Below are 24,808 nucleotides of genomic sequence, written 5' to 3' on the forward strand. Positions count from 1 at the left end.
GCAGGTTTTTTCTACCTAGTCGGTCCCAGTGGTCTAGCGAAGGACCATATTTCCACCCGGATCGGGAAATCCAGAGCAAATTTTCAACCTCAATCACCTGTCGCGCGGGCGTGACATCAATCTATCTGCAAGTGGCCAAGCTTTAGAATGCTGCGGTGCGTCCCATATTGTTATGTTTCATAACTGTGCAGTGAGGAGGTTAAAAGTTGAGTGTTTTACCATCGGTGTCTCCCGAGCATTTCCCGAATCTGGTGGGAACATGACGTCAGCAATCCTGAGGTACGTCAAATGGTCTTCAGGGGAAATAATTTTCATGTGATGGATGAGCTGACCGCACTCCACAATTTGTGTCGGCTTGGTCACCTTCGTTTGTCATACAGTGGACTCCTCGGAGAGCCCATTCGGGCAACCGCGCTGATGGTAGAAACGAACCAGAGGGGGGAAGCAACGGCCTCGCGGCGAAGCTCAAACTTCATTACCAGCAAACTCAGCCGCGCTGATCATTACTTTCTTCCTGGATAGGGATCCAGAAGAGAGACATATCAATAGTCAGAGACACTTCCGAGATACGCGCCCATTGGCGTGGTTGCTTCCAATTTATCGCATTCAACTAATAGCCTATGTTTCCGACTTCCTCAAAGAAAAGCCCCGGTTACTCTTGTATTCACGCGTCAGCTACTGCTGTTAGTGAATAGCTACCAAGTACTGTTTTCCAGGTCATCGGCAGACGAAACTTTGGCAGCTGTAATCACTGCACTATAAGTACGAAGTTCACAGTTGGTGATGACTAGGATTTGTGATTATGTATGTATCTCATCTTTCCCACTCACTGTCGATGAACGGAAGTAGTGGCGATAACTAGTTTGCGTTTGGTAGTTAGCTTATCAGTATTGACCAAACTGAAATGAATAACCCAACCATTTTTGAAACGCGATAGCAGTAGTTGTGGTTTCCGAATAATCCTATTCTTACACCGTTCTGTGCTGTTTCACCAACTTTAGCCACTGTTGATCGGGGAGCCAAACACTTTCCCACTGCATCCTGATACCTCGCACACCTACGATGTCTTCCGCGATTAAACAAGCTCCGATCTCCTGTCCTGGGCACACGCGGCCCGTTGTGGATATTTACTTTAGCGTGGAAACGGACTGTGGCACACTGTTCATCACGGCAGCGAAGGGCGAGTTCAGCATTTAAAAGAATTCATGTTGTTCCTGATTTCGTTGACCCCTTACATATTTCGATATTCTATATCTTAGCTAGATATCTGCAGCCAGTTGAGTAACTAAAAGTATGTTCTGGTTTTTCATATTTGCTTCAAAAGGAAGGAGTACCATATGAGTCGGTTGTCTTAATATCAAAAAGCTCTGTGAATCAGTTGTTACGCTTAGAGACTTACAGGGCCATGACAGATAGCGGCGAATATTCCTTGTAAAATGATGAAGAAGGAATGGATGAATTATCGAACTATAGCACCCTTCCGGTGCCTAGCCATCATATCATCCGAAACCGTAGATACTGTCGGATTGCCAAGGTCTAGACGAGCAATCGAAATGCAGAAGTCGTATCCGAACCGTTGACCTTGCGCTTAGTAAGTTTGCTCCTTAACCACTAAGTTCCCTCCAGTTCTCAGTTGCTAACGGATGGCAAACAAATAAAGAGTTGAGAGGCAAGCGAGCTAATGAAAGATAAGCAAATCCAAGCGGTTGTGCCTAACTTAATTGTTTTCAGTGGAGAGATCTGGACTGATTACAATGTACTTCAGACGACTAAGTAATCCACGGTAGATGATCCATGCGATACAGTGGAATAAAGCCTCCTTCCAACTAAGCTTTCTGTCAGTCTGTTTTTATATTCAGACCTAATAAACGGGCCTCCTAATTTCAGAAATACAACTTGAAACACGTAGTTGCTGGCTGTGTGCAATTTCGGGTGAATCAGGTCCCAATAAGATTTTGTCCCATTTTATAGCGGCTTTAGGCCAGAAACATGCCGCGGGATATTCAACAACACTCTTGTAGGTTGTTTTCGAAATCTCCTCAAATCCAATGAATCGCACACTGCCGCACATTCCCAATAGAGATTTTACAGTGTTCCAATCCGTCTTAGTGCCTCACGTTGGATGAATCTAGGTTTTCGGCTTGTTAATTACCCACTCAGGAAGATGATGTATCTTTCGATTGCAGGCAGAATTGTGCCGTGTTAAGGTGTAACAACTCTCTGACATGTGACTACACGTGTGTTTTGCCCAACTTAGCAGCAGAATAGTCGGCTGTCTGCCACACCTTTTGCAAAGTTCGGATTTTTTGTCTCGTACTCCTTGCACTGATTTTCCCATACCATTTCAGCGCCTCCGTCATACTCACTTTTCCTTACAGACTGTAAGGCAATTCTGCGTCGCGGTGACACAGGCGATTGGATCGGGACGTTTCTGGGCCACGAAGGCGCCGTTTGGTCTTGTGTTCTTGACGCACATGCTACCAAAGCTGCCACTGGTGCTGCCGATTTTACGGCCAAACTTTGGGACACCGTATCCGGTCAACAGCTACTATCCATAACGGAAGAACACGTTGTTCGTTGCACAGATCTGAGTAAAACTGACTCTGGCGCCTTCTTGGCTACTGCCAATAATGCGAAAAAGATTTCCGTTTACGATTTGATAGCACCCACAAAACGTGAGTTTCCTAGCCACTGCTTTCCCGTCAGACACTGTTGCGCTCTATTCTTATTGTTTTTGCTTGACTGAAACAGTGTCTAGGGAGACTGTGCATTTTAATCAATAAAAAGCAATGTGCCACTTCACACACAACTTCTCCTGTCATCTATTTGACATCTTTTGCGACATCTCCTTGGATCATAACCACAGGCTTCATTTCCTCGCTCGTTGGTGTTCGTTCATAAAATCAATAATGCAAGTCATTTTTGGGACTATAATTGCAAACGATTTAGATTAGTTTTAAGAGAAGGAACATGTGTTGCTAATTGCGTATCGCTTTGAACCATTCCGGTGGGGAACACCTGGAAAGACCGACTAAAAGCTGTCTCTGGAATAGCCTCAGCCTCAGGAGATTAGTGTGCCTCAGCAACTACTCTCATTCGTGCACGATTTTTTTCTAATAGATAACCCAATTTAAACCACCTGATTCTACCGTTTATGGTGGTCCGCCTCAAATGTACGCGCTGTACCAGGTCGTCTCGTTTTTCAGTTGGTAGGATATTCGAGATATCGCAGTACACTATATAAACGTAACACACTACTCGTAAATTTGCTGAAAACTCTGACAATCCACGACCTGTTTTACCCTTCTTGGGGCTCATCAAGTAAGCGCAGTCTCCGAGTTTCTCCCAAATCCATGTTCTACTTGCGTCCAAATTGGACAGCTTTTGACGAATACTTTTATTTACACGCGAATTTGGTTTTGATGAGAGGCTCTTCTCTGCATCGTGCTCCGCTTCAACTGCGTGTGCTGCACAAAGGCCGCCTCGTTTTTCATTTGGCTGTTTTCTTACTCGTACAGCAGGATGAGCTGCAGGAACATATCATTACAGTCTTCCCCCGTTAACCCAATTGAATTGTAAACTGCTACGCATCTCCGGTAGAGATCTTTAGTGGAATAGTGACTGTGTTTCTTTAAGCCCGTCACACTGATTGTCGCGGCCTGTTATTGAAACCATCCTTATAGATTAGGGTTTCTGTGTTCGCCCTGTGCCATTTCAGTCCCCGACTTCATCACTTGCATCAACTTGGTCCATGCAACCAGATGTTCGAGGTATCTTAGGAAACTGTCCTATTGACCTGGAATGCACGCACGACCTTACGAGCTTTCTCTTTGTCATAAAGCTATTCATACCGAAGGGTTTGGAGTGCATCGTTGAAGTACGCTGTCGTTATCCACAACACACTAGGCGTGGTATCCAATTTCTGAGCAATGAATTTTCATCCTTATACTTCTCTCACCATATCTTATCATTCGAGCCTTATCTTTAAAAATTAAAATTGTCCTTATCGGTTGCTAGCTTAGATAGGTCACCGTGACAAGAGATGAATCATTTATAACTACCATCTGTGACAGATGATTCAGAGAACACATTCCTAGTTGACAGTAGTGCGGCAAAACGTTCACTTCCGTATATAACGCTCGACTGTGAGGTGCGTCATTTAACCTAGAAAGTGTTTCTTTTGTTTTTTGCAACCACATGTCTATTTACTTAATTATGTTTGTGTGTAAGACATATCTTCCTGAACTGAAGTCTGGGAATACAAGAAATTAACTGACGCCAACATGGACTGGAGTTAAGCGTTTCGTTGACAGAGGGCCACGTGACTGACAATGAGATTGGGATATCGAACCGGCGTTACCAGCTACTGAACGAATGGCTCATAATAAGCCCACGATGTGAATGACTGCATTCACAACGGTTCGTAGGTTTTGCTTTCCGGTTACGTGCAGAAACGATATCTATCACTAGATTGAATTTGCCGTGTCACCTTGCACATAACTTCCAACTCAGTGCGAATTTTCTGATAAAAATTCTCACTCGGTCGTGCTATTAGTAGACCTGCCTTATGACATATACACATATACCTCTGTTCTTGGGGCTTTCCCTGTCGTGAATGGAGGTCGGAATCAGGCGCTGAGAAATGGGCAATCGTCCTAATTGCAGTACTCGCGTCCTGGATTTTTGTTCCTGACGGACAGCATGAATCAGTGCACATCGAATCCAGCGCACAAGCAAGAGCAACTCGTTATCCTAGCTGGGTTGGTGTTCGAACATTAAGGACAGCTCAGTGTAATGGGCTTCGGTGTGTTCAAATTGGTTTCCTGGTGTCTGAAACTGATGAACGCTCTGAAGTCGCCACTAAGTGGACGAAGACAGAGCTGTCATTTATGATGCTGGAATCTACAGGGATTAATATTGCTAACACGATAGAATGGAGAAGGAGTATGTGAATGTGTAAGAAGCAATATGTCCTCGCTTACTCGCCCCGCTGTATTCAGCATGTGGTGGGACCTAGCTAACGGTATCGTGCGGCGTCATTATTGCATGGTTGTCAGCCAGCGACGCAGTATTCCATGATGTGACTGATTCCAATCTAGAATTATCTACCAAGGGCTTCTCAGTCTGTTGATGGCTTGACACTATAGAGCGGATATTAGTTCATTCAAGCTCGTAAGAAACAGCTGAGTGCCAAAACGTACCTGGTCTGTCATGTGACTGATAGACTGGCTAAAATCCAACATAATGTCTGTCATTTGGATTTCACGCCTTCGACTCTGCTAATGGTAAAAGAGGAACTCTCGAAAGGGTTTATTGAAACAACCGTATTCTAAAGATTCGAAATGCAGTTAAGCGAGGTAGTGGCAGAACCGTTCTAGGAATTCGCCGTTGGGTTACGCCTGTAGTTCTTGGATGTCAAACAGATTATTTCATCATGCGAATGACCAGACAGTGTTTCCCTCGAACGACCTAAGTATCGGTATAGTCAGCTGAGCAACATTCAAGGTACTATTCACCACTGGGTCTCGATCATCTTGCGAAGTCTTTACACCAGTATACACCCTAGCGTCAGGTCCACTGACAGACCTATATTTACGCACCAATATATCAGCTCCCACCTAAAATTCGCAGCTACCCCTCCACCTCCCCAACTCGTCGGTGGACGAAACTGTGGCAGTTATAGCCACTGCGGCAAGTACACGGTTCTTATAGCTGATATTGATGATGACGATGATGATGATGAGCGTCAGTTCGCATACTCCGTGTCTCCCATCCTCTCACTTTCGTTGTCCAAGAGATGTCACCACAGATTACTACTCCATAACTTTAATGCTAAAACTGAACAAAACTGGCAATTCCTGTCTAGGTGCGAGTTGATGATACTACTGAATGCTGCTCGAACCCAAACAATTAACTGTTCAGCTACTAGCTAGGAGGTCGAGAGTTCGAAACTTTCTGTAGTTGACTGAGTACTTGTACTAGTAAGGATGGAACAGATTCTCGGCCTTTCAGCCCAGATTGCCTTCACTTACAAGGTAAAATTTCCGCTGAAAATTCTTTTCATTTCGTATGTCTTATTCCTAGCTCTCATTCAACTGCAAGCGCATGATGAATTTCTCCGACGAACTCTTTGGTGTGATGGAGACCGTCATTTACTCACGGCATCGGAAGACGCAACAATCAAGTAAGCATATTAGCTTGACCAAACATCACGCTCTAACCCATTACGGGATATTTCTGATTTACTCATTTACAGCGTCCCATATTTGAATGTGTGCTTCGGTATCGCTGCATCTGTTCACTCAACTCATCACGAGCGAGCATGGTCCGGAGTAGAACTAGTGGACCCAGCTTTCCTCAAGGTTTTCGTTCTTGCTCATAATCAAAGAGGGTATCTTTTATTCGTAACTCTCTGACTCCATTTCATTGAGTGCTACCACTTTACTGTGCAAGGACAGGGTTACAATATGATGCATGTCGGTCTTGGTCGTGTCCACTGGGATACAGCAACTTTTCGGAAGGCCAGTCACCACAGAGAAAAGATCATTTGGACTCCAGACTCCGTTTGGTTCAACACTAGTGTTAGAAATCGAAAAAAGTAGAATCGTGCGGTGATATTTTCTTGACAAACTATCCAGTTTTTTTTTATTTAGTTGGTATCATATCAGTACGACTCGTAATGAATTTTTCCAATCTTCACCAAAAGTCATTGCCGTTAGTTTGGTGGGCTGGTTATTTTACGAGGATGTTATCTACGGTCCCAACTTTTTGAGTCTTGTTTTCCAATACAGGTCTGTCGGAATTTTCACTTTCGGAGTTATCTGATCACCGGCCACGAAATCTTACTTAATCATCCATTTTAGTCTAACACTTGGAGAGCTCCAGGGTAAAATTTCTAACACCGCGTTTTGTGACACCAGTTTTAATCGCCTTTCCGGGAACAATACCATATGCAGACTTTGACAATACAATGACAAACTAGGGATGCATCCAAATTCCATCTGAACTCGGAAGGTCACCTGTATCTTCTCTTTGCCATTTCCCATCATTCAGTAAAACCAGCAACTAGTACATGAGCACTACAATAGGCGTCTAGTGCGTGATTAATGACGCCACAGGAGTAGTATTGGGAAGGAGAAACCTAAGCCCCATATTTTTTATTCAAATTTGAGGTAAGACTCGATGTGTCGGGCGGTGACAATGCATCTCAAGATTTGAATCGTCCAGCTAGGTTAATTTGATTAAACAGGTTCCAGACCTTTCGGAAACCGCATGTGCGTTTGCTCGTGCCGGACAATGGATGCCTTTCACAGCTGTGATGTGGATCTTGATGCCCCCGTTTTGTGTTTATAATTGTGAACTATCTAAGAAGATCGGGGTGGCCTCTCCTGGAATGGAACACCTCATAGAATCTTTGGCAGAGAATGTTAGCAGCGGACTCTCCTTGGGATTAACCTGTTTTTCAGAGGGCTTTCCCTGGAGGAACCAGTATAGTTAACAAGACAACGATGAGGCTGCAGTTAACTATAAGACTGTCTTGCGTTTGTCCCCAGTTGCTCCGTCACATGTCGCTTCCAGTCCTGATATACAATTTGGTGTGCCGCACAAGAAGTGAAATCAATTTATGTGAACAACGGGTTGTAGGTTGTAGAACAAGTTTTCTGTAATCTCAAGGTCATCCGTCGTTTGTAAAATAACTGTTTTTGTTGCAAGCGGATTTCACTCTCCAGCGTTGTTTCAGAACTTTTGAGCGTGAGTGTGGAAATCTTTTAGCGAGCTGTATTGATGTTGACGCTAAAAGGAGATGCGATGAGGCATGCACGGATCGACCCTTTGTTCGGAGGCACTATTCCACATAAGGTTACCGGTCCCCGGGACATCAAGACAGAACGGCACGAACACAGTCTTCTTGTCGTTTAACGTGCTTTGGTGGTCATATTGCTTTCAGCCATCCGTAGCGGCTGTAATTCCCTTTCTTCAGCTACTGTTTCCACCTCCTGGATATCTGCTAAAGCTTTTATCACTAGTTTGCGACAAATATTACTAGGTGTATTCCAAGCCTCCAGCTCAGCACACCACTGTTAGTTGTCTTGTAAAATTGTTCCCTAATTGTTCATTTGACGCCGAATATTCGCTACCTGCGTCTGATAGCCTGCCGCATTTTCTCACATGCAAAGTACCCACCTATTCGACTGTACAATGCGTACAGAGAATGTGACTTCTGTAGATGTGACATATTATCTAATCATGTCGATGGATTTGTTTCTGGATTACCGCATGTAGCCAATACTGGCATTGTCATGGTGTTTGATAATTTCTAGATACCCACACGGAGATTCATTTTGTGGACTATCTTTGCCCGATTCTCGCTCAAGAAAAGCCGAAAGCTAAGAGAGCTGATTGTACTGTGCGGTCACTGTGGTTCATAGCCTGACTCAGAATCCAGGTCGGATCTTGTGAATATAGTCTGTGATGGAAGGTAGATTTCCGTGTGAACAGGTCAGCTTACTTGAATGACATCCATGGATGATGTTCCATACACCAGAGTTTCTTGCGCAAGAGTTCTACTGATGCCACCTAGATTATCAACAACTTGGAACTGAACTAGTAGTGAAGGTCGCCACCATAGATATATGATGGAACCGATGAACAGTCGGTTGTAATCACAGGCGACCCCCAGTTATCTTGTCGTTTTGACCACTGGACCAGGGATGGATAGTTAGAAAGCTAGGTTGCTTCAACGTCCATATGAGCAACACTGCCGCTGGTGGAATTTACCGCCTATTCTTGTCGTCTCGTTGGTAAAACTAGACTATCTGGAACAAATACAGTTTTGGGTCAGAGTCTACAGCCGGTAGTATTCATCAAACTGGTTTAAAAACAACTTCTAGTTAACATAGTTCATCGTAAGATCCGCTACAAACCTAATGTATGTGGTCGTGAAGTGTGACAATTTCGGTACAGCTGAAACGGGAGATTTTCATACTGATCAGTCTACCGCAATGCGTGGTCCATGAATCCTTGGCCATTTTTATCACGTTCGCTAATTTTATCGGCAGGCAATTTTTAAGATGAGATAAGCTGGCTTCATAAATGAACATGTGATTCCTCGAGGCATCGATGCTGTCTTTGAACCAATTGGCTCCCGGTTCTAATTGGTTGCGAACGTTCATCACCCTACTATGTGATAGATTTTGCCTGTCCCACCATTCCGCAGTCTGTAAGAAATGCTTCTTCCTTCAGAAAGGTCTGTCGACTTCGGTCAGTTGTTTCTTGTCTTTAGTGTCCTTAGTGGGCCAATTGATCCGAGGTACGGTTTACTTTAATCATTTAGTGACTATTTGAGGCAAAATCATTAACAACGCACGTCGATCTAATCCACCGATACAAATACTACGTTCCTGCTACAGTATGCTGACCTGAAATTGGTATACCAGCTGCTCCATCTTTCACTTATATCATCAGATAACCATTTCCTGATTTGTCACTCACCAGGTTGTGGGATTTGAAGGACCGGAAGAAAAATCCAGTGATCAACGCCCCTTGCTGGTCAAGGTCTTGTGGCCTTGCAGTCAAGGATTTTCAGTTTCACCATCCAAATGACGAACATACCGGTGAGACTTTGGCATCTGTAGCGGCCGGCGCTGCCGTTCATTTGTACCTGTATGACTGGAGAAATACATCCGCGAGCCCAGATCCAGTAGCGTCGTTTAACTTACCGTGTAACGTGAACTCAGTCAGTATCCATCCGACTGACAACACACTCGTGTGTGGTGGTGAGGACCACTACATATACCGCCTCGATCGAACCACAGGGGAAATCCTTGGTATGTTCTCATGTGTGCCACCATCTCCTCTATCTTCTCTCTCCTGTCTACAAATTTGTTATCGCTGGTTGTTTAGTTGGCTTTTTTCACACATAGTTTACACGTCAAATTCCATCAAGGCCCAATAGATAGACTAATTTTGATCCTTTCACCTCAGAGGACTTCGAAAAGAGTAGGTGTACTTTTCGACAGCACAAAGTGGATCTAGAAACAAAGTATGATAGACAATGAACGAAGTTCTAGGAGCGATGACGTACTCCATTTTAAATGCTTGAGATTCCACATGATTAGGATATCTGTGCAATGATTGCAGATGAAAAAGTGGTCACTGTCAACTCCCGTCGTTTCTTGCCGTCTTGAGGGATGCACAAACGGTGTTGAGTTCACAATAGAATGTTCAGCATCTGATTGTTTTCTCTTGCTTCACGGTCTTCCTTTGGGAAACTGTTATCCAAATTGATATCCGCAACAAGCTATCTGATAGATGGGGAAAATCTTCGTAAGAGACCATCGAAATTCCAAAGTGTAAGGTGCCCAAACACGTATTTTGGAACGTTGTACTACGAAGCGCAGTACAAATCCTCGGATTATAAAATGCGGGATATTGTTAGTTCACGGGCATCTAAATCACGGTGGCTTGTTTTCCAAACTAATTAGAACATCCGTTCTGTACGCAGGAGGCCTGTGGTTAGAGTCCATCCTCAATTAGCGTTCTGTGCATACAATACGTACTGTGTCCTTGCACCCCGTTCGGATTTGGAACGTGCTTTGATTGATGAGACAGTATCACAGCGCCCACGATGTCCGGTGTGTTTTCTTTACTGACTGTGGACAGATGAGCCACAGATTATACCCATAGGTTTGTTGCATAACACACTGGACGGAATGTTGTATCTCTGTGTTTAGCAGTGATCTCGCTGCCGGTCTATATCGAAACCTAAGCGCCGCTGCATTCAGTGATGATTCCATGTTATTTTGCGCCACACTTTCATAACATGAAAACCTTGTCCCTTCGCCGAAGGTTACCTATAAACCAGACTATTGTGTTTTTTGTTTTCAGAAACGTGCAAAGGGCACTTTGGGCCAGTTCACTGTGTGCGTTTCTCACCGGATGGTCACGTATTCACTAGTGGTAGTGAGGATGGTACTGTGCGTCTGTGGCAAACCGAACCGGGACGGAAATATGGACTGTGGGACCTTAGTGTGCCAGCGGGAAACATGGAGCGGTCGTCGGGCTGCGTTACCGATGAAGGCGGCACACCTGTATCGTGTCCATCCTAATATGCTGTTTCGAAACTGTCGTCTGTGGACATCGCATTTTGGCTGTTCGATTCAGACTTTGTTGACTGGGTGAAATGAGATTTTTGATGTTCACTTGTTCTGAGATTCAATTATTCATAATCTTTGGTTGTCTTCCCGACCAAATGTGTTTTGCCTGATCTCTGAGATCACAGTTCTCATTCCATTTGACTCGTTCGTTTGGAAAGTGATATTCATTGCCTGTTTACTCTTATAGCTGGGCAGGTCCGCATGTTGGACCTTTTATTGGTATTGTTTCTATTACTTGTGAGCAGATAAGGAATTCGTTAGTCTGGCAAATCTTCCCGTTTCTTTTACTACCCACAATCCTTCCGGTTACATCATCCCTGTGTTCGAGTCATCAGCAATGCATATGTTGCTTCACAACCGATGCAGTCAAAACGTCACACATGAACCTAAGCGCTTCAGACCGTTTTTTGGAACTTAATGGTAGTTGAAGTACAGGTTTTAAGCGTAGCTCCGAACCCCACTCCATTGAACTGTCTGACTACCGCTCATTCTTAAGCGTTGCAGCATACGGGAACGTATACTATAAACAAATCGTCTGAACTGCTTTTTAGCATGTGCGTTTCGGCCTGTAACAGCCGAAAATTCGGACTGGTTGACTCACGAAAAACTTGATTCACTGTAACTCTCGTTCCCGACCCTGCTGTCACTCTAAAGCAACTTCGATAGTTCGGTTTCGTCTATTTGCACAGCGGCACTGCAACACAGTTTTGGCAGCCTGTCCCAACCCAGTTTATCATGGTTGTTAATCTTTTCAACAAGCTTGGCAGTTGAATCACAAATGAGGTGGCGTTGTCAGTACGGGATTAAGTAGGTAAATCCATCTTCCGCATGTGCTTATATAGTTTCTAAGCAGTATCTCGTGTCTCTAAAGCGATTGGTTTGTCCTCGGGTGGTCTTCACGTAATTTGTTTTGGACGCCTTCAGTTTGACAGACCCGTACCCATACTGCTTTTCATCCAGCAAACTCTGGCTCGTGTTTTGTTCTTGCTTCGGCAAGTGTTCGAACATTGTCTCAATTGAACTGATGTCCTCTGTCTAGAAGGCCATTCAATCAACCAGTCAAATGGAAAGAATTCAGAGCGCAAAGCAAAGAAGAAACGGCCTAATCACAACAGGGGGACGGGGCTGTCAAGGTAAAGGCCCTGAACGAACCAACTAGGTCCAGCGGTTTGAAACCATGACGCAACTTTGATCCTCAAGGAAATTACGTGAAGACCCCCTGGACCAACCAATTGCCTTAGAGCTATCAGATATTGTCTAGAAGCTACATGAACACGGGCAGAAGAGGAATTTACCCATTCAATTCCGCAATGACGATTTTACCTCTACTGGCCATGAAACTCTTGCGCTCCAACTGCTAAGCTCGGCGAACAGATCAACAACCAAGAAACGCACCCGAGTTACCTGTGTAACGACGCATACTACTGATAAGACATGCGAGCAATCTGTGGCTTTCTCGAACCTTTATCATGTATAGGACAATTCAATGTGATACAGAGCCATATCTTGACGCGTTTTCAAAGTGAAGAGACTGATTGACAGCAGTTTCGTTTTTTGGGCCTTATGGAATATGTTGAGATCACCACTAAAGTGGCCAGCGCATTAGATTGCGCTGCACCGATGTGAGCTATGCGGGGTATGCCAGTGATAATCACTGTCACGCAATTCGATACTTCAGAACATGGCGGTCGTGACGACATCCATACAAGACTGAATAAATGGAAGTACAAATCCATAAGACATGTAAGAATAAAACCCGGTTGACTGGTGTCATCCATGCGCGACCGTGACGAGTAACAACGGATCATAAGAATGTCAGAAGGGGTTGGCGGATTGTTCAGATTCTGCGAAAAGGATCGTAAGGTGTAAAGTTCCACCCTTTTGTCGGAAAACTTTGAAGAATATGATGGAACCACACATCCAACTGAATTTCCCTAAAACTATTGTGAAAAGTAAGTGCGATGGCTCATTTTTGTACCTGGTCTCCCGTTGTGGAAATATTGTATGCGATGAGAGTGTTGTACTGGGTTGCAACGGTACTCTGGTATTGTTTTGCTCAAGTTCTTCAACGGCGCCAAAACGTCCCAAGTCGGTCGTTATTCTTGATCTGAAGGCTGCTTTCGACTGTGTTTGTCGCCGGAAATTGTGGCGATGTATCGCGATCAGCGGAGTTCCTTCCAAATTTATGTGATACGAGTATAGAGTTCACCACGTCTAGTGGTGTAAGACAACGCTGTTCTCTTTCGCTCTTCCTTTTCGACTTTGTTATTAACGTGATGCTTGAAATTTCTCTGCCTGCATCTGAAACGTGCAGGGTGGAAATGCTCCCGAGACATTGAGTCTGCGGGCGATATTTTTGTCTTCAAACCGTAAATAACTCTACCGCGCTATTTGGTGTACGGTTCACACCGGCAAAGTGTAAAGTGCTGTTGCAAGACTGGATGGGAACAAACCCAAACTTCGTGCTTTCAGTTGAACCAGTCGAATTGGTAGGTATATTTGTTTTTCGGCGCAATTGTATAAGTTCCGGTGGACTGGCGCGCTGAACCACCTCCTCTTGGTGTCCACTGGGTAGCCCGAACGTCAGTCTAGGTAAAATAAGCGATCAGCAACTCTAGGCAGGCTAACCAACCTGTTTGGTTTCAATGTGATGATTAATTTCGACATCTGGCGCCTCCGCACCAGTTCCAGCTAGTACATAGGAGAGACTCAGGTCCAAGGGACGTGGCAAGTGCTGCTAATCGAAAGCTGGCTTGGTAGCCCACTGTCGATTTCACGTCCATGACTTTCATGGACGCACACCCCATTCATACGGATAATCTTGACCGAGTGAAGAATTACGGTGTCCGCTGATCCCAACAAGTCACAATTTCTTCCGCCTGGCTAACAATTTATATCCGTCTTGTGACGCGCAGACCGCGCTGTTCGTGAGATTGGAGCTGTTTTCTCCCGGTCGATAGACTATCAGCATCAAAACCAGATGACGGATATTTAACTGGCAACCACAGCAGGACGAATCATCATCTGGTGGCCCTGACAAAATCATCGGTCAAACAGTGGCCTACTCGTCAGAGGCCGATGACTGTAGCGTCTGGTTTAAGCAAAGCGTGGGTTTCGCTGTTACTCTTGGAATCCCATGCAAACAGTTCGCTTGCGGTCGCGGTTTACAAGAGTTGGTTGCTTCGCCTCTTTCGAATCAATGGGTTGTATTTCCAGAACGGATGTTTCCTCAGTTATTTATCCGCTGTATCCAGCTCCGATCCAGCCTATTTAGGACGAGATTTAAAAGCGCTCGGGTTGATCGTGGTGGCCAGAAGACCTTGCCGTGGAACGGGCGAGTTTGTTGCATATTTTCCAGTCCTTTTAGTAGCGCTTCCGGACAGCGATTAGTTCAGGCTTGATGAAAGACGTCGGTGGAGTTTCTCTCAACCCTTCAAAGACGGTGTATCTCAGGTGACGGAGACGTTTCACGGGTTCCCTTGCAGCCCAATTATAACGAGCGCACCTAGCAACTGTAATAGACGTAAGCATAGTATCGGATTGGCGCGGAGTGGCTGTGTGGAATGAGAAGAAGCAGAAGTATGGTACTGATGAGTGTTCCCTCGTCATAATCTCAGCCATACGTGCAACCGATTGTCATGTTAACTTTTTGGTCCACCAGCCGATGATCATTTCTTGTCGACAGATCTGCTTTCTTCAGTCCACCAGTGCTCTTATTGAACTGGGACTTCCAAGAATCACAGTAAGTGACATGTGTTTGTTTGCCATTGTGAGCTCTTTGGGTACTTACAACACTTTTATGCGTGGCACATGGCGTTGAGTGTACATTCTTGCCATTGATTCTCACACCAAACCCAGTATGACGGTTTGTGCCTAATGTGCGAGTCTTGAGTGTGCTAGTGCTTACCGCACCTTGAGAATTCAGCACTGTTGGTCGGTCTTTACTAGCGTGTTTCCATACCAAGCATTCTTACACCTGTTGGGGTTCATCTTGTCTGACTGGAACTTCGAATGGGACACTTCTCTCTTATCTGTTTTCCTCTAGCCCTTCCACATCCATCGCTTTCATTTGTGTTACGTTTGTGACCATGCTCCTCAAAAATTAAAAAAATAAACCATAGATGAGGTTACTCAAGTTGGGAAAGCCAAGGCAGGTTTTACAGAGCTCTGACACATGGTACCGACGTGATATCAATTTCTCTGTCAATTGCAGAGCTTACACGCGTCAGCGCGATCCATATTGCTTTATGGAGCATAAATATGGCCTCTACGCGTAGAGGACATATGAAAGCTCTCAGTGCCTCCGAAGCACTGGTGATGTCTGATGGGAACATCGGATTAGCAATGCTGAGATATACCAGATGGTCCTAGGAATAAAGGAACTTTCCCGCGATAGATGAATTACTCACACTTCATAGGTCACACTGGTTAGGACATGTACCCCGCATGACAGAATACCTTCTGCCTCAGAGGTCTTTTCGCACAACCACGTGAAGGGTGGAAGAGAGCCAGAGGCGGCCAAACAATGACTTGGCAGCGAAGTATGAAAGCTATTACCACAAACTCAGCTGCGCTGGTCACTGCCGTCTTCCTGGATGAGGACCCCGAGACGGGCCACATCAAGGGCTAGAGATATTGTCAGACATGGCCCAGTCGCGCTCTCAATGGCGCTCGTGCGTCCAATCTGTTGCCTTTAATACATAGCTCCTTTTCCAACCCCTCTCCACTTGACAGCCCACTGACAGTGCTGGATTTATGCACAAATTTATCAGCTCCCGCCTGCAATACACAACTACCTAACCCTCCCCCCCAAACCATCGGTGAACGAAACTGCGGCAGCTACAACCACTGTACGACGAGTACGCGGTTATTACAACTGACAGTGATGATGATGAAATGGCTGTTTGTATTCCCACCAGTGTCAGTTCCTTTTGGGATGGACTGTCGGGCTGTTGACAGTCGGTTAGGAAACTCATCGACTTTTCGGTAACCTTTGAGCGAATGTCGTTCTCTTTTCGGCAGTCCACATGCTCCCTGCTTCAGTACTAACGGAATAGCAACCTCAGCCTTAGCGTACTAAACAACCATTGGATAAAACCAACGGTCTATCCGAGCGCGTATGTACAGTCAGTCATGAAAAATCAGTGCGATACAGAACATAAATTAACAGAAAGCTATATACACAAAAAAGTCATTCCGAACATTTTTCACCAGAGTGCGATAACTAATAATACGGCTGGACTTGAAAATATAATTCGATGCGTCATCGGAAAGTTCGCTTGCATTTTCGACCCGATCGAATTGGACTTGATACAAGCTCAGGGAATGCAACAGGCTCTCTTATCCACTGATACCATGGTAGTGGTCTGCACAAGCAAACCAACCGTCTCTGTATCGGAATTGATGACGTCGGTTTTCCCGAATTAGCCTCCACACAGTGGTCTTTGCTGGGATCAATAGACCCGAATTTTTCAAGACAGCACCCAAGTTCGACAAGAACCTGATCACCGAACCGACATGTGGATGGCAGCTTAGTCATCGGGGGGTTATGAGAATGAGATGCTGCTGTGTTGCACGCTTGTTCCACTTTAATAGAATCACAGTGCAGCTTAGATCTTCTAAGGCAGCCACATTTACTGCGGTGAAATCGACAGCCACATGCTGTGCAGATGAGCTGGCGACAATGACAGCTGCGTATGGGCTCATCCCACTGGTTAGACACTGCAGGAGCTGCAACGGCATCAGATTCCTTTGCTGGTTCCTTGTCCGACCGGGCCTTGATCTCCGTAGTTTCATCTTCATTCTGTGCAAACCCATGGTCAGCAACCCATAACTTTTGTTGCTGCACAAGTTTGAAGTCACTCTGTTGACCAGAGCTAGGTACTGTGGCCATATCCATACCCATTCTTTCATCTTCAGGCATTTTGCCGCCATAGTCATATGGTCCATGCGTGGGAGAACTCACAGGTGCAAGAGAATCTGATGGCTTGTGTAACGGATGCTCAGGAATTTCAGCTAGTGAATCCTTTGATAATGAATGATGCATAAAAGCCTCTGATAGATTATCTTCCGGAAACTTTCCTCTTGTCAAGGAGAAAGCCCCCGGTGTGTCTTTGTAAGGATGATGTGTGTGAGGTGTAATTCCTGCCCATGCCTTGGAATGTGCCACTTCTAAAGCAGAATGCTTCCTCTGGAGGGACAACATTCCGTCATTTGAGATATCAACACGCATCGTGGTGAGTGAAGAGGAGCCCAACTGCTTGGGCACTGATTGTTCCGGAATACTCTCTAATGTTTCTTTGGACATTCGTTCATGCAGACTAGCCTCCGACAAACGTCTTACCCGTAGTGATTCTGTTGTTGGTAAGAAGGTTTTTGCAGAGTTTTGAGGATATAACTCCTGGTACGAAGCAAACACGAGTCCTGCCCGGGTCTCAGAAAGAGCAAACTCTAAAGCAGAATAGGTTTTCTGTGTGGGGAGCACGCTATCTTGTATAATCTCGTCATACATCATGGGCAGATTCATAGGTGAGTATAAGTCTAATGTTTCTAGTAACGAGCGCTCAGGAATTCCAACTAGAGATTCCTTAGAAAGCCGCCGATACATGGGCGCTTCCGACAGTTTCATTCCAGTTACAATGAATTCCTCGTTTGTAGCATCTTGAGGATTAGGCGTCTGATGCAAATCAATTCCAGGCCATGCATCAGAAAGTGCAAATTCTAGCGCAGAATACATTTGAGATTGCAGTTTTTCGCTACATGAAATCCCGACATGCAAAGGAACGTCTAGAATCATTTGCGACTGAGCTTCTTGTAGTGGTTTTAACTGGTCGATCGTAATTGTATTTTGTTGTGGTTGTTGTCTATTGTATATGTAAACGTCTAATATTGTCGCTTCCGAATGCGTTATGCTGAGTTTGGCGGTATTGGCAGATAGTACCAAACCAGTGGATAGATCCTCGCTAACCTTTCGTAGATTCTCGCTTGATGGGGCTATTTCAATTGATGCACGACTAGAAGCGTCCTTATCAGTTGCTACAATCGGAGTCGTGCATAAACCTTTTCCATTCGTTGAGCCCTCGTTTGCGAACGATTTCGTAAAGTTCAACTGGCCAACATGGTACTCCTTAGCTTCTTTCGTACGAGCATGCCCATCATCTTCATCTTTCGCTTCGGAAGGGTGACTTAGGCTGGAGCGCAAGCTTATTCGGAATTGTTGGGGAGTTGAATCAGCGGCTCGAAACAATACTATTTGTTTCAACTCCTGTCCATTGTCTAATTTTATATGACTCCTTCGATCGGTCCCTGGTGTTTGGAACACCGAAGGGTATGTGATGGATATGCTTGTGGCAGGTAGACTGGGGTCTGAGTGTCGCTCATGTGTGAATCTTGAATGGCCATCCTCAGTATTTGAAAACAGTGTCAGAGCCTCCTGAGGTTGAATAGAGGCCACCATTATTCTGAGACTTAATGCTGCATCTTTCAGCCCATCATTTGAGTTGAAATCACATGACCCGGTTGGTCCCTCCTCTATCCTTATAATATCTAGAGAGTAACCAGACGTTCGACTAGTCCTCGTGTTTGATAGAGCTAATGGCTGTTCTGATACATCGGCTGAACTCTCCTGCTGTTGGATAGGAACAAGCACTGCTGATCTTTCATTGGATTTTACTATCGAATACTCATCTTGAGCTAAGGAATGACCTCCAGCTTCGAAAATATCAGTCTGTAATGGCGTCTCTTGTTTATACGGTTCCGTGAAATTTTGTTCGGTTGCTCGACAGCTCGGTTGCAAACTCACACGTTTTCTGTTCCCGCTCAGCACAGCCGCTGTCACTGGTAAACAAGTCTCGTTCAACGCATTTGCACTAACTGCTTCCACGCTTGTCAAAACACTTCGTTCGTCCATGATGTTTGACCGATCGGTTTCCACCGCAACAACTGGTACCTGCTCTCTCCCATCGAGGCTTTTATTAATATTTAGAGAACTGTTGCGATTTTTCTCCGTCCGAGTAACTAAGTCATTTTGTATGATAGGTCCGGTCACCTCGGTCACAGATACTTCGTGATCCACCTCCACAAAAACCTCTTTTAAAACCCCCGACCTCTCTATCCTGGCAAATTTTGTCTCACTTGCTTTTGCTTCAGTCGTCGAATCTGAACCAAACTTAGCCTCCACTTGAGTTGGTGATTCGAATTCGCTGCTCCCTGCGTATGGTATGACCTTGTATATGCAAGGTTCTCGGCGTACGGGTGCACCTTTCTTCAGGGATGAGCTGCCTAAGGATATTGATGACCTTTCAGCTTTATTCCGAGTTTTTCTTATCGTTTCATGTGATTGTTCTGATAGAATTTCCCTCACAAATTGATTGTATTGCTTTAAATCGTTTGAGCGACGATCTTCGGGATCTTGTTTTCTACTAATCTTGCTTTCAGTCTGCTCCCTATTATGAAGCTCAGTTTTACCCCAAAGGTGATATGGTGAAGCGACCGCACTTCCTTTTTCTCTGGTATCCGCCATACGTAAATTTTCAACCCGATTTCGATCGTGCTCTTCCGTGAGCCCACGATTTCCTGAAGAGTGTTCAACTGGGTCGAAAGTCTGTAGGTTCATCATATTACAATGACAGCAGAGGCAGCAGTGACGTTGCATCTGAACTTCACATGGTTTTCTGGTGGATGGATGTCTTATTATGCGGATTGCACTGCACGGATTTGGTGTCGGGCCGGCCGTATTTCGTAACGCTTCTGTGCAGCCCGGCGGAATATTTGGAGAACGAAATTCATCAAGTTCTGGAGCGACTGGCACGAAACTGTTACCAGCTCTTGTATTAATCAGTGCATCAGGCCCAATCACAATACACGTGGAGACGAAAATCTTATCAGTGTCTTGCATACCTCGTCTACCCAACGACAATGACTGCGGGGAATGAACACTCTGTCCTTTCGCTGATGTGGTTGAATTCACTTTGATTAGGTCATCTTGTCGTGAAAGCTCTCCGTCAGAGTTGTCATTTGAATTGCAGTTGATCTGTTTATCTAAATGCAACTTTGAGTAATCAATATATACCTTTCGGTTGTGATTTGATAGTGACTTTTTAATAAACGGTGCATAAAAGTTCTGTAAGAGGCACAGAGTCCATACAATACCAGATAACATTTGTCGGTTCATAGTTTCAAAACGTTGTCGTCTGTTTGACTGTTCAACAGGCCGATATCTTTCATCAATGCACTTTTCGGCGGTTGAGTGATATTTGATCGGTAGCAAACCTGCGAGTGAGATCATTTTGGATGTCATCGACTTCGATTTAAAGTTGCTGGCGCCTTGTTCTAAATTTACCAGGAATTCGTATGTATTCGGATGATTAGGTTCAAGAAGGGCTCCTTCCTCAAACTTCTGGCCATAACAAGTCAGTCCAAACCACTGCTGGAGGATTATGCAACCATAAGTATGTGGGCATGATTCAAGTGCAGAAGACACTGTGCCGAAGTTTCTAGAATTAGCCGACTCCACCTCTGAAGGGGTATTCCTGCCACACTTCCTCGAAGTTGATACCTCAATCATATTTTGAGTCTTCTGCTCAGCTCTACTTGGATACACACGTCCGATGTAGTGTTAAGTAAGAATTGCAAAACATTCTGCTTTCCGAAGCAGACGAACTGCCTTGACGCTAAACATAAATCAGAGGTACGTAGGAGGGAAGAATTAAGTGTAAATTAAAGCAAATGCAACCCAATTCATACTGGCTGATGAACCGTCCAGTTAAATCTCCTTAATGTCGTGGCTGACAGTGATCGGAAGCGAGGCCAAGTATTATGGCATCGTGTACATGAAGCAAAGTATGAAAACCGAGCCAGTTTCTTTTAAATTTCCGGTCGATCGATAGGCTCAAGGTTAGCGCGCAAAAATGACCACCAAGCGAAGTATGTCTTTCAGGATTCGGCTACGGCAAAAATACTTTAAGGGTTTTTTCTGTCTATTCCCGATTCTGTTTTTTTTTAATTTTAAACGGTCAAAAGTTCCACTTTTCCCGTTTTCGGCGGATACGCGAAGTTCTCGACGAGTCATTTAATGAAAAAGGTTCACTTTTGGAAAGATAAGGTGATTTTGAATCCGCCTGTCCACTATTTCTGTGTATTTGGCTGTCGAACCAAAAGGAGGGAAGACCCTGTGAAGCATACTTATGTAGGTCCGTTTGAAGGGTGGACAAATTTTGACATCTGTGGCACGGGCGTGTGTTGGACGTAAGAAACGGCATGACCGGACAGGCTAAAGCAAACAGCGGATAACTTGGTGATAAAACAGGGTTGTGAAGAACTGGTACTGAACATCTAAGATAACAAGCTCCGTTGCATTGTGTATCTTGTGTTCTGCAAGTGTGTCGATCAGAACTCGGACTTGGTGATTTTTGCGATGGGCTCATTTTGTCCGGATGTTTACTTTTCAGAGCCGACTGAAAAAGATTTTCCGTAGGATGATCTTTAGCTACATCAGGCGGAGCAGAAGTATTTCTGGTGGGGGCTGAAGTCTCAGAATTGATGCGAAAAGTTCTCCGGGACCTTTTGACCATTGCTTTCATTGTGCCACCTGGTTTCTTCACATAAGACCTTTTAGATGAGTACACTCCCGGTATCGACAGCTTTTTCGCCATACCAACGCATTTACCGCTTTGTTCGTTTTCCAAAGGGTAAGATATATTTTGAGCACGAGCCGGGGATAGCGCTGACAGTTTAGGGCTTGACAATGGTGGACAGGTGTCCGCTGTCTCTAGGTTTTCCCAGGTTGGGGAAGGTTCATCATCCCATCTATCCAGTGGTGAGGGCAAACCAAGAATACTTGCTCGAGACACACTCATTGGTGACACACATCTGCCGCAACTTATATTTGAGTAATCTACGGGTTTCTTATGCTTTTGGCTTTCTGGGTTGACTTTCACGTCTTCCACGGTTGAAGGCGTGAAGCATCGAGCTGTACTGCTGATCGATTGATCACCAGAGACTATTGGAGATCTGGCGGTTCGTCGTCGATTAGTCTCAATTTTAGGTGCAACTGGATCCGTCTGGGTCTGATTATCCTTGGTCATGGCCGGTCGACCTCCATATGAGTCAGTCTTGAGTGCTGTTGATCGCACCACAACTGCAGGAAGTGTTCTTGTTAATCTGGTTGGATTTGTGAATTTGGGAGATTGCCGTAAATCTTGTGTCACTTTATCCCTATTACTTGGACTGAGCCTACTTATGTTACCCTTAGACAACACTTTGTCATTACCACCCGATACGTCCTTATTCTTTGAGTGAGACAGCTTATCCGATGAATTATATGATTTTGTGTTCGGGGTACAGAAAGGTGGAGTAAGGCTTCTCAATGGCGATGGAGGAGTGTGTAAATCGCATGTTCGAGTTTCTTGTGTAGAAAGCGTGGCCGAGATCGATCTATACAAATCCTCACCGTGAGGACCTGCTTTCTGGCATAAGCCAACTGATCGAGAATAATTCGATCTTGGATTAGTACATTGTTTGTCCTGTTGCATTCGGCCTGTGAAACTGCGGCCTGTATGGTGTGCAGTTGGCTTTGAACTTTGAAATAGCACTGGCTGTCCTGGACGTGGAGAACACGTGGTAAGCTTGCCAAATAGTTCCGATGAATTAGCGTATTTATTCCTCCATGGCATCCGAGAAGGAACTGAAGTACTCTTTGGATCAACTGACACTTTCGAAGGTGTTCTCTTCGTTCTCCTTTTCACAGCATCTTCTAATGCCTGCCAATAAAATTCAGGAATTTTATCATCCCCTAAAACTTCGTATAGGGATGACCGCGTCACATTTTCCAAGTTGACCTTATTTCTACTTCCGGCTGCCTCACAACTAACGTGTATTTCTTCATCGGAATATTCGTTGTTGCCCAGTAACCCATGAATGTTCTCCACTGATTTATAACAGCTAAGATCGCTACTTAGCATACTTTCATATTCAGTACACGATTGCTGCCATGCTCTTAAGGCCTTCCTTTCTTGGCTGCTTTCGTGTAGTGAGTGGTAGACATTTGAAGTCATCAGGTGTTCCTTTGTACACTGAATAGCGGAATTCTTGTTCAGACAACATATTCCATTATTAGTTTTTACACGGCTGTGACTTGAGAGGCAGCTCACAGTTCTTGGCATCACCTAGCACACTGTCTATATAAAACACTGTGAAGGATGGTCTGCTCTGCACTGCATACCGCCTTGTCTGAAAACATATGAACACATATTGATTGAGATCGATCCGATGGTTTTAATGGCACATTGCCCTCAACAAATGCCACTGAACAGGTCTGTTGAACTAAAATGCCTTTCACATCCTGGATGATGAACCATCCTGCCAGTTGGTGAATCTGGTAACAAGTGGAATCGTCATGACAGAACTTGTCACAGATTGTTGATCAAATGATTATCGGCATGATGAGCCGCCAAGAGGGCACACCAAAACGACAAATGCCACGGTCTATACATTGAAACTTACCAAATTCAACTCATTTATATCGGGGTTTCTTACTATTAAAGCTAGGAATTGTACTAATACTGTCTGAGCGACAAGACGCATTCGAATATATCAGTTGTGTGGCGGGATGCAGATAAACGTCATCTGAAGTTTCTACTTTTTCCGTAATCGTTTCAAGTTTATTCGCAAATTTGCGAATATTTTATGTTATATTAAGCGCTGTGTTTGCTAAGGTTTATTCGGCTTTATTCAAAAACACTGGTGATTGAAAACAACAGCTGTGAGTTTCTTCGTACGGAATGAATGCGGTCGAGATTTGGGTGTGGCTGATTGGACGCTTCATACCAGCACATGTCGTGCAACAATACTGTCCTGGAAAAAGTGTATTGGAAACACATAAGCCTAGTGCTATACACAGAACCATTAGGCAACTAATGATTTTCGCAATATTTACCCTCGTCCCTTGATTTTCGAGGATGATTAGCGTAGCATTAGACGGGAGGATAAATCAAGTTTGATTGCCGCTATCAGGGACAAGACCTCATCAGTCAAGATGAATTGTATGAATCTGGTGTGGCAGTAGAAGGGTTTTGGGGATATATATATATATATATATATATATATATATTCTGCATAGTCATCCACTAGTTTGGATATTTTGGTCAGCGAATTCGTATATAATGACAGCAAAGTATGAAATTCATTACCAGAAAGCTCAGCTGTGCTGATTATTGTCGTCTCCTTGGGTATGGACCCCGAGACTGGACACATCAATGGCTAGAGACACAGTCAAACGTGGCGCAGTCGCATTCTCGGTGGTGCTGGTGCATACAAGCTATTTTCTTCAATGCATGGCTCTTCTTCCAGTCTTCCTAATGAAGAAAGCAAGGCTTTAAAGCGGATTTACATACAACTCAGCATAGGCTGTATATGGTGTTAACTATTGTGCACGGATGTCCCCGGTTCAATTCAACGCGACGGATTATTCCAAAATGGGTGCCAGATCATATATATATANATATATATATCTTGCAGAATAAGTATAATATAACTTACGCGAAAGGAGGCAACAGCTCTAAGAACTGCTTGTGAATTCTACCCAACCCCTAGATATGAGGAGGAAATAAACTGTGGGACTTGCTAGGAAGGTTTGGGTCTACGGACAAATTAAT

General features: G+C 44.6%; 4 protein-coding genes across 4 annotated transcripts; 2 read left to right on the forward strand and 2 right to left on the reverse strand.

The window, feature by feature from the left end:
- Positions 1 to 1,062: 1,062 nt before the first annotated feature.
- Positions 1,063 to 11,547, forward strand: T265_01015 (hypothetical protein; the record flags this gene model as incomplete). The annotated part of the gene is made up of 5 exons (XM_009164930.1): positions 1,063 to 1,150; positions 2,379 to 2,675; positions 6,085 to 6,184; positions 9,496 to 9,827; positions 10,888 to 11,547. 5 exons carry the CDS (start codon positions 1,063 to 1,065, stop codon positions 11,106 to 11,108), a joined length of 1,038 nt encoding a protein of 345 aa, XP_009163194.1.
- A 4,253-nt stretch (positions 11,548 to 15,800) lies between these two features.
- T265_01017 (hypothetical protein) lies at positions 15,801 to 24,512 on the forward strand (the record flags this gene model as incomplete). Its single annotated transcript, XM_009164932.1, has 6 exons — positions 15,801 to 15,829; positions 15,861 to 16,118; positions 16,752 to 16,869; positions 17,076 to 17,174; positions 19,593 to 19,679; positions 24,324 to 24,512. 6 exons carry the CDS (start codon positions 15,801 to 15,803, stop codon positions 24,510 to 24,512), a joined length of 780 nt encoding a protein of 259 aa, XP_009163196.1.
- On the reverse strand, positions 16,423 to 20,721 carry T265_12699 (hypothetical protein; the record flags this gene model as incomplete). The annotated part of the gene is made up of 1 exon (XM_009164962.1): positions 16,423 to 20,721. A coding segment is annotated over one exon (4,299 nt), but the record flags the coding sequence as incomplete, so codon positions are not given.
- Positions 21,170 to 23,116, reverse strand: T265_01016 (hypothetical protein; the record flags this gene model as incomplete). The annotated part of the gene is made up of 1 exon (XM_009164931.1): positions 21,170 to 23,116. The coding sequence occupies one exon, from the start codon at positions 23,114 to 23,116 to the stop codon at positions 21,170 to 21,172; it is 1,947 nt and encodes a 648-aa protein (XP_009163195.1).
- Positions 24,513 to 24,808: the final 296 nt, after the last annotated feature.

The sequence above is a fragment of the Opisthorchis viverrini genome, assembly GCF_000715545.1.
Source record: "Opisthorchis viverrini unplaced genomic scaffold opera_v5_10, whole genome shotgun sequence".
In the NCBI taxonomy this organism is placed as follows: domain Eukaryota; kingdom Metazoa; phylum Platyhelminthes; class Trematoda; order Opisthorchiida; family Opisthorchiidae; genus Opisthorchis; species Opisthorchis viverrini.